Source organism: Bos indicus x Bos taurus, chromosome 8 (genome assembly GCF_003369695.1).
Source record: "Bos indicus x Bos taurus breed Angus x Brahman F1 hybrid chromosome 8, Bos_hybrid_MaternalHap_v2.0, whole genome shotgun sequence".
In the NCBI taxonomy this organism is placed as follows: Eukaryota; Metazoa; Chordata; class Mammalia; order Artiodactyla; family Bovidae; genus Bos; species Bos indicus x Bos taurus.
In genome coordinates, this window is record NC_040083.1 from 50762613 (window position 1) to 50773338 (window position 10726).

The 10726-nt window shown below is 40.5% G+C and overlaps 1 protein-coding gene across 1 annotated transcript in view; it reads right to left on the reverse strand.

Moving 5' to 3' along the window:
* The window catches only part of TRPM6 (transient receptor potential cation channel subfamily M member 6), a 165224-nt gene extending 156841 nt beyond the window's left edge, over window positions 1-8383 (reverse strand). The window contains exon 1 of the mRNA XM_027549478.1: window positions 8192-8383. Coding sequence (XP_027405279.1) covers window positions 8192-8200 — 9 coding nt within the window. The 5' untranslated portion in view covers window positions 8201-8383. The remainder of the gene's footprint in view (window positions 1-8191) is intronic.
* Window positions 8384-10726: the final 2343 nt, after the last annotated feature.

The window sequence follows — 10726 nt, forward strand, 5'->3', positions numbered from 1 at the left end:
TATTTTTAAGGCATCCTCAGACAACCATTTTGCCTTTTTGCATTTCTATTTCTTGGGCATGGTTTTGATCAACACCTTCTGCACAATGTTTGAACCTCTGTCCATAGTTTTTCAGGCACTCTGTCTATCAGATCTAATCCCTTGAATCTATTTGTCACTTCCACTTTATAAACATAAGGTATTTGATTTAGGTCATACCTGAATGGTCTAGTGGTTTTTCCCTATTTTCTTCAATCAAAGTCTGAATTTGTCAATAAGGAGTTCATGATCTGAGCCACAGTCAGATCCTGGTCTTGTTTTTGCTGACTGTATAGAACTTCTCCATCTTTGGCTGCAAAGAATATAATCAATCTGATTTTGGTGTTGACCATCTGGTGATGTCCATGTGTAGAGTCATCACTTGTGTTGTTGGAAGAGGGCATTCTCTTGGCAAAACTGTTATCCTTTGCCCTGCTTCATTTTGTACTCCAAGGCCAAACTTGCCTGTTACTCCAGGTAACTCTTGATTTCCTACTTTTGCTTTCCAGGCCCCTATGATGAAAAGGACATCTTTTTTTGGTGTTAGTTCTAGAAGGTCTTGTAGGTTCTCATAGAACCGTTCAACTTCAGCTTCTTTGGCATAGAAGCATGGTCGGGGCATAGACTTGGATTACTGTGATATTGAATGGTTTGCCTTGAAAATGAACAGAGATCATTCTATTGTTGCACCCAAGTACTAGTTTATAGAAACCCTGAGACAGAGTCTGGAAAGGTTCCCACAGGCAGATATCTTTTTTTTGTTTGTTTGTTAAGTGAAAGAGGCTTTATTTGGGAAGGGAGGGGGCTGAGGAGAGGGACCATGTACATAAACTAATGTCACCATTCTGCAGTGAAATTTAGTACTTCATAGTCAAATTAAATAATGCAAACCCTGTGATCCAGAAATGCCATTCCTGGAGATACAACCAAAATAAACTCTCACACTAGATGTATGAAGAAACAATATGAGATTGTGATATGGTTTCTGTCACTGGAGGCATAAATAGGTAAAATGTGGTGAGTTCATAATGATGTCCCATGTAGAAACAACAGATCTATATGGTAGCAATTATGTACAGATCTTTAAAACTTTACCACTTAGTTAAAAAAGAACACAAATTGAGATCCATAAGGTATTATAGAATATATGTTTTAAACATGTACTAAAAAAACAAAAAATACACAGTTTACAAAAACTGATATAAAAAGAGAACACACATTAACTGAATTAGAATGGCTGCCGTAGAGTAATTACAATAGGAATAAAGATAAAGAGGGACAGAAATAAACAGATTTTTTTTAAAGAGCATGATCTTATAGATTATGATAAAGTGCCTTAAAATGAGAAGTATATAAACTTATTTTTCCACATCTGAATTTCTACTATAATGTTTTAAAATAAATTTAAGTACTTTCCCTCAAAAACCTGTACTTTTTGAGAATACTTCAAACCACAAAGTACTATTTATTTTCCTTGTGCTATAGCATCTCCTCTAGTTATTATCCATTTTCTGACTTCCTTTTCTAGCAGCATATCTAACCTCATAACTGTTTATTCATCTGACTCATTCATTTATTTACTCAATAAGTATTTAAGTGTTTACTTAAATATCAAGTGTGCATAAAGTATTGTTGGGCACTAAGAGGACATGTGGGAAATATTTTATGACCGCTTTTTCCAGGAACCTTCATTCTCATGTTGCATGTAAAGCATTAACCCACAAAACAGCTCAAAGCATTCCTACGCAGTACTGATTTTGTGTCTGAAGATGAGAACTGGATGTTAACATGTGGTGGGATCTGGAGAAGACATATCAGTGAGGATTGAAGTAGGTGGGAAAATATGTCAAGAGTCTACCTGTGGGACTTCTCTGGCACTCCAGTGGGTAAGATTCCACACTTCCACTGCAGGAGGCATGAGTTCTGTCCCTGGTGGGAGAAATAAGATCCTGCATGCCATGTGGTGATGCCAAAAAGAAAAAAAAAAAAAAAAAAGAAGAAGAGTCTAGGTACATTTTACATCTTATATAATGAGTAGGAGAGAGAGAGAAAGAAAAGGGATCCCATGTGGGGACATGTCTTTTTACAAGGCACAAAGTCAAGACTGAATAAAGCATAATCAGAAAGCATAAAACTAGATGGTGGGAACTGAGGTAAGGAATTAAGGGCAATACGGTTAAACCATGGGCTTCCCTGGTACCTCAGCTGGTAAATAATCCGCCTACAATGCAGGAGACCCCAGTTCAACTCCTGGGCCGAGAAGATCTGCTCGAGAAGGGATAGGCCACCACCCCAGTATTTTGGGGTTTCTCTGGTGACTCAGCTGGTAAAGAACCCACCTGCAATGCGGGAGACATGGGTTTGATACTGGGTTAGGAAGATCCCCTGGAGAAGGGAACGGGGCAACCCAGTCCGGTATTCTGGCCTGGAGAATTCCATGGACTGTATAATCCATGGAGTCGCAAAGAGTCAGACATGACTGAGTGAATTTGACTTTCACTTTCACTATTAAAACAACAGAGAACAAACTGTAGATGACTTCAAGGTCTCACCAAGTAATCTTGATTTTATCCTGTAGGCAGCAGGAAGCTTCTGTAGGGTTCTGATTTGGGAACTGAATAGATTTTTCTGAGTTACATTATCACATCAACTCTTTCACCAAATGCTGCTCAGGATCATAGTTCTCCTTCTGTCCAGTCCCACAGTGATAGACCTCGTCCAAAACGGGTTCAGTGAACTTTTACTATAACCCCTCCCTCCTCCCTGCTCCTTTCCCTCCCCAACTTGCAGCCTTTTATCCTTTCACTTCTTCCACCTCTTCAGCTTCATAACTTGACCTCATTCTATCAGAGTTTGGGTTATCTATGTTTCTCTGGCATCCTATGTTTACCTCTACCACATTAATTGATCATTATTTTAATCATCAAAAGTTTAGTGATCCCTCTACTGTCTACTAGGCTGAGACCATGATGATGAGTAAAAACAGAAGCAAAACCTGCCCTCATGTAGCCTAGAAGCAGAGAGAAAATCTGTCTTATTTTAGAATCCTATTTTTCACTGTAGAATTTATTGCACTGCATTTCAACTGAGCTGAGAGTGTCAGGCACCTTGTAGATGCTCAGTAAATGTTAACTGAATGAATGAATGAACAGAGGTTTGGAGAATCCTACTTATATGGCCATAAGCATTATCATCAGTCCTGGACTTATAATGGCAATTTCATCCATTCTCAGAACTGCTTATCACTTGAAAACATAAGCTCTAGGTCAAACTCTAGGTCAAACTTTTTCTGTAAAGTGCTGGCTAGACTTTATAAGCCATATGGTATCTGTCACAACTACTCAGGTCTGCCACGGTAGTACAAAAGCAGCCATAGATAATACGAAAACAAATGTGGCCGTGTTCCAAGAAAATATTATTTATAAAAACAGGTGGTGGACTGGACTTGGCACACAGGTCCTTGCTTCCCAACCTGTGCTGTAGATGAGGCCCCTTCTGCCAATTTTTCAGTACTGCCTTCATGCCTGGTCCATACTCTATTCTTTAGTCAGGTAAATTTACTTGCTACACCCAACAGCTGAGTTCCCCTTTAAACTCATGCCTGACATCTGCAACTTGTCACAGATTGTGGTATTGTGAAAGAGTATATAATCTGGAGCCCCGAAGACCTGTTTTACTAATTGGTTGACCTTTTGCCAAGTTACTTTGCATTACTGAACCTTTATTTCCTCACTGTAAATGGAGTTTTGCTTTTTTTAATTTTGACTAAGAAGATCAAGTAAGGAATGTATACTGAGAACTGAACGTGACGCAGACACACAGGAAACAGTTACAAATATCCCCCGGTCATGTTCTTTTCCTATTTTAAATCATTATCAGGTATTTATGGAGGATCTATTATATCCAAGGTACAGTTTCAGGTACCTTTAAAACTATCCTAAATCTTCCATGATATCTCCCTTGACCACTGGGTCTCCAACTTGCATATAACACGATACACCTAAGAGCCTAAAAGTTCTGATGCTTGAGTCCCAGCACTAGATATTCTGATATGTTTTATAAGGAATGGCCTGAGCATCAGAACTACCCCCAAATAATTTCAATATAGAGCAAATTTCAGGGTCACTGCTCTAGATGGGACTCTGGGTTCAAACAACTCAGAAGCCCTCTTCTTCTGTCTTTCCAGCTGCTTTCTCTTTAATAGTTAATGCACGTCCTTATAGAGTTAAGAGTTGATTGAGTTCTCCCAGCAATTATTTACTCATTTTTGGATACGTTTATGTTAAGGACAATGGAAAAAAAGAGAATGAAGTAATCCTCTTACCTTGCATTTGACATTTGTTGTGTAATTATCAAGTGTCTATTCCCCTTTCTTGTGGCAACAATCTGGATTTTCACTTGGGGATTCTCCTTTCCCCATCTCCAGTTCAGTTGTCCTGCTTGAGGCTTTTCCCCTGCACCCTAGAAGCTCATGAAACCAGTACAGTAACCCTCCTGGCTACCATCACTCTTGGTCTACTCTGAGGAACTTTCATGTTTTCCAGGATTGCTGAAAGACACTTACTTTTTTCCCATTGGATTGGAATCTGAGACAAAATGGCTCTTGGAGAGTCTGGCAGCTATTCTATAACCTCAAAGAGAAAGCCCATCTAAGAACAAAATAAGAGAAAGAGATAAGACAGACAGAGAGATCACTTTGTGCCTTAGTATCTAGCTGTTTCTCAAATCAGGTGCATCATTAAACTGCTATATGAACCAATAAACTCCCTTTTGCTTCTGCTTCTGCCAATTTTAGTCAGGTATTCTGTCACTGACAACCAGAAGAATCCCAAACTGATACAGCCTTCACTCATCTCCCTCAGAACCCAATTTATCACCCATATTCACAGAAACTACATGCCAGAGCCAATCACCAATCATTCGTTCAACAAATGTACTAAGTGTCTATGGAATACAATGTTCAGCCTAGGAGGAGGGAGGAGGGATGATAGCAGTATGCCATGATTAAGAACTGCAGGAGAACAAGGTGATGGAGGAGTAGGTGGACTTGGAGTACATCTCTCTCCATGGATACATCAGGAATACACCTTCAGCCATAGAAGTGCACACAGAACACCAGCTGAGAGCAAACAGAAGTACCTGACCAGAGGAAAAGAATATATAGACCCATGCAAAACTTGGTAAGATGAAGGAACTAGGGGGAAAAACAGGAGTGTTCATAGGACTGGACCTGCCCTCGGCTGGTGGGAGAACTGAAGCGGGGGTCCAATCCCCACATCAGGGCAATTGTCTGAGTCAGAGGAGAAACATTTAAGGCTGAAAGTGAAACAACTGATCTGTGGCAGCCTAAATGGAACGAGAATCAGACAGTCCTTGCCACAGCCATACATACCCTGGACATGAAGGTTGGCCCCCTGGAGGGCACAGTGGCTAGGGGCTGGAGTTTAGGGATTGTGGAGAAGTCCCAGGGCAAGAGATTCTGTTGACTGAAGAGAGACAGGTTGAGGGGATTTGAGGGAGGAGATCGTGGTAGAAAACGCAAGTGAAGGAAAGCCAGGCAGCCATGGAAGCAAGGTGATACTGCTGAGTCATGTGTAGGGGATGGAGCCATCACCATAGGCTCTCTCTCCCCATATGCCAGCATCAGTCAGCTGAACAATAGAGAGGCTGACCCATCAAATGCCTGACGCACTGAACTACAGAGTAGGACCCCCACCCAGGGTGCCCCTTTAGGTGCCTGATGCACTGATCTATAGAATAGGATGCCAGCCGGGGGGGGCCCTTCTATGTGCCTGACATGCCGAACAATAGCAGAGGACCCCAGGCAAGGAAACCCTCTAAGTGCCTGAATGGGCAGAGCTACAGAGAAAGGCCAAAGAGGCCTTCTGATCCCCAACTGCAAGAGGCTTGAAAAAAAGACTCTGATAGGGCCATAACTCCTGCAGTGGAAGCAGTTCATGTCCTTGCACACTTGGCGCCTCCAGAGTCCCCACAAGCCAAGCAATTGTACCACCTTCATGCTCAACTCTTACTGTGGCAGAGCTGCCACAGGCAAAAAAAGTCTTGAGTCTATGCACCCAGGGTTGCTTCCGTTGTGTCCGACTCTTTGCAACCCTGTAGACTGTGCCCTGCCAGGCTTCTGTCATGGAGTGGGATTCTCCAGGCAAGAATACTGGAGCACATTGGCCAATACTGGTTGCCATACCCTCCTAGAACACTATATTTCCTGCTTCCCTAGCCACCAACTCCCCTGAGTACCTGGTGCTGCCAGAACCCCTGTGAGCCAAGCAGTTGCACCACCTTGAACATGACCCTCACAGGAGCAAACCCAAGTCCTCCAGGGCAGCCTCGGGAGTAAACCCCACTGGATGACCCACATGTAGAGGTGGAAAAAAAACCACAATTGAAACCCAGGGGCAGAGTGGGAAGACCCAAAACCTTCCCACCAGCTGTACAAGCTGCAGATTAAATCCACATGATTAACTAGGCAGACTGTTTGTCTATGGAATATATAAAAGGCCATTGAGAGCTCCCACAAAAGAAAATGCACTAGTTGTGATACCTGTGGACATTGGAGGCAAGAACACACAGGAGTAGGACCAGATTAGAATCCGAGCTGCCCCCACAGCAGGTCCAGAGATCAGCACAGTGTTGGAGGACAACCTAAGGAGGTGAGGTGGACTGTGACTCCTAGCGAGGGAAAGACTCTGACAGCAGTGACTCAAGAAAAACATGTATTATTCTTACTTTTTGACTTGTTCTGTAGATTCTTTTGGATTTTTTTTTTCCTTTTCCTTTCTTCCCCCACCCCCCACCATTGTAGTTGTCAATTTTATTGGCACTAACAAATCCAATTAAGCTTTTGAGCTTTTTTTTCTCAGTCACATTTTTTTTACTGTTGTTATAAACCTTTGCCTCTACGTTGGGCTTTTGCAGCTCTGTGGATTTTTCCTTTTTTTTTTTTCCTTCTCTCTTTTTCTAATTTTAATTTTTAATTTTTTAAACCTTATATAGTCAAGAAATACAAGAGAAGAAAAAAGATCTACAAAATCAACCACAAACAAGAACTGCATAAAATTTGTGGAAAGAATACTCAGTAACAATGCCATCCTACTGTGTGTGAAGCCCTGTGCTAGATACTGAGGACAGAAAGGATCATAAGACAAGAATGATGCAATGTTGCTGTAAAAAATAGGTGGCATTTTCCATAATTTTTCCAACACTCAGAAAAGTATTAAAGTTCTCCAAAATGGAAAGGTTTGGTTTATAGTGGGAAAGAGGCAAATTAAATTCCTTTCAGATAAAGACCCTTTTCTACTTCCTTCTAAATTCATCATTGACTTATTGAGTACTGAATAAAGTTTTATACAAGTGGTGAGAAGATATATTCTGATATCCATTAATATAAGTGCAGACTTAAAACTAGACAAATAATCAATAGCCAATCCCACAAAGTCTTCTATGTGCCCAGGACTGTTCTGGGCCTCAAAAGAGAAATTCTGGATTTTTTTTTTTTTTTTAATTAAAGGTCAAAATTGAAATCTGCAAGAAAAGTCAGTATTCTAATGAAAGTACTTCTATTATACCCAAATATCATTCTTTATTTTTCCAGAAAAACAATAATTGAAATATCTGTTTAGGTTTCATTTATAAAACTGTTATGACTAACTTCAAATTGATTTCAAGAAACAAGAAAATAAAATCATCTTGCTAAATAAAAACACACAGCCATAAAATAAGTTTCCGCTAGAGTATCTGACATTTAAAGTCTCCCCCGGGATGTTCCATTCAGGTCCTTCTCTGGCTAGTTCCAATAATCAAAATTATTTATCTTTTTGATCACTTAAAACTGTCTCCAGTCTACTTACTAAACAGTTCAACATTCCATCAATGTAGAAAGACATATTAATTACAGTTCAATTAACCAAATAAACTGCATAGTTAATAGAAATAATTTTTTTTAGGAGGAAAATGAAACAATTTTTTTGGCATGCATGCCTAATTGTGTGTTTTAAATTCTTGGTTTTGGCTTGTGATCACTTAAAAACAACCACCAAACACATCTAAATGGTTGATTATAAATGCAAGATTATGCCTTCTGCATTTTATAGTATATAAAATCTAGCATATGAAAAAATAAACTCAAGAGCAACAAAGAGGTCCAGTCACTTACCCTCTTCATAACCACGGCCAGGGTAAATTTCACTCAACCTTCAGCCATTGAATTTTATCCTGAGGTTTCCATCTACCACACAATCAGATAAACCCCGATTTGTGGGAGCAAGTAATGGAAACTGTGATGTAAAAAGAATTGCCAAACAAATTTCCATGTGCTTAACCTGAAAGGGAGAAATTCCAATGTGAACTGAGGAAAAAGTTTTCAGCTGCTTTTAAACCCAAGGGGCTGATTTCACTTTTAGCAGGAACTTGTGACTAAGATTGCCTTGTCGGGAAAATGATTAACACTCTTGTTGTCGTCATCTGCTTGAGCTCTCCAGCTGTAGGAAATTGGCCAAGGGAACCTTATCAATCCTAGACATGTGTGCTGTGAATACACTGTCCTCCTGAGCCAGCATTTAGTTACTTATTTAAATAAAGATGTATTTAGAACCTCTACCAACATTGTTAGTGGTTATTTTATTAAAACTATGATTAGCAAACACCCTCTTCCAACAACACAAAAGAAGACTCTACACGTGGACATCATCAGATGGTCAACAGTGAAATCAGATTGATTATATTCTTTGCAGCCAAAGATGGAGAAGCTCTATACAGTCAGCAAAAACAAGACCGGGAGCTCACTGTGGCTCAGATCATGAATTCCTTATTGCCAAATTCAGACTTAAATTGAAGAAAGTAGGGAAAACCACTAGACCATTCAGGTATGGCCTTAATCATATCTCTTATGATTATACAGTGGAAGTGGGAAATAGATTTAAAGGACTAGACCTGATAGGTAGAGTACCTGATGAACTATGGACAGAGGTTCAAGACCTTGTACAGGAGGCAGGGATCAAGACCATCCCCATGGAAAAGAAATGCAAAAAAGCAAAATGGCTGTTTTAGGAGGCCTTACAAATAGCTGTGAAAAGAAGAGAAGCGAAAAGCACAGGAGAAAAGGAAAGATATAAGCATCTGAATGCAGAATTCCAAAGAAAAGCAGAAAGAGATAAGAAAGCCTTCCTCAGCAATCAATGCAAAGAAATAGAGGAAAACAACAGAATGGGAAAGACTAGAGATCTCTTCAAGAAAATTAGAGATACCAAGGGAACATTTCATACAAAGATGGGCTCGATAAAGGACAGAAATGGTATGGACCTAACAGAAGCAGAAGACATTAAGAAGAGATGGCAAGAATACACAGAAGAACTGTACAAGAAAAATCTTCATGACCCAGATAATCACAATGGTGTGATCACTCGCCTAGAGCCAGACATCCTGGAATGGGAAGTCAAGTGGGCCTTAGAAAGCATCACTACGAATGAAGCTAGTGGAGGTGATGGAATTCCAGTTGAGCTATTTCAAATCCTGAAAGATGATGCTGTGAAAGTGCTACACTCAATTTGCCAGCACATATGGAAAACTCAGCAGTGGCCACAGGACTGGAAAAGGTCAGTTTTCATTCCAATCCCAAAGAAAGGCAATGCCAAAGAATGCTCAAACTACCACACAAGTGCACTCATCTCACACGCTAGTAAAGTAATGCTCAAAATTCTCCAAGCCAGGCTTCAGCAACACATGAACTGTGAACTTCCAGATGTTCAAGCTGGTTTTAGAAAAGGCAGAGGAACCAGAGATCAAATTGCCAACATCCACTGGATCATCGAAAAAGGAAGAGAGTTCCAGAAAAAACATCTATTTCTGCTTTATTGACTATGCCAAAGCCTTTGACTGTGTGGATCACAATAGTGGAAAATTCTGAAAGAGATGGGAATACCAGACCACCTGACATGCCTCTTGAGAAACCTGTATGCAGGTCAGGAAGCAACAGTGAGAACTGGATGTGGAATAACAGACTGGTTCCAAATAGGAAAAGGAGTTCGTCAAAGCTGTATATTGTCACCCTGCTTATTTAACTTATATGCAGAGCACATCATGAGAAACTCTGGGTTGGAAGAAGCACAAGCTGGAATCAAAATTACCGGGAGAACTATTAATAACCTCAGATATGCAGATGACAACACCCTTACGGCAGAAAGTGAAGAAGAACTAAAAAGCCTCTTGATGAAAGTGAAAGAGGAGAGTGAAAAAGTTGGCTTAAAGCTCAACATTCAGAAAACTAAGATCATGCCTCTGGTCCCACCACATCATGGGAAATAAATAGGGAAACAGTGCAAACAGTAGCTGACTTTATTTTTGGGGGCTCCAAAATCACTGCAGATGGTGATTGCAGCCATGAAATTAAAAGACGCTTACTCCTTGGAAGGAAAGTTATGACCAACCTAGACAGCATATTGAAAAGCAGAGACATTACTTTGCCAACAAAGGTCCGTCTGGTCAAGGCTATGGTTTTTCCAGTAGTCATGTATGGATGTGAGAGTTGGACTGTGAAGAAAGCTGAGCACTGAGGAATTGATGCTTTTGAACTGTGGTGTTGGAGAAGACTCTTGAAAGTCCCTTGGACTGCAAGGAGATCCAACCAGTCCATTCTGAAGGAGATCAGTCCTGGGTGTTCATTGGAAGGACTGATGCTGAGGCTGAAACTCCA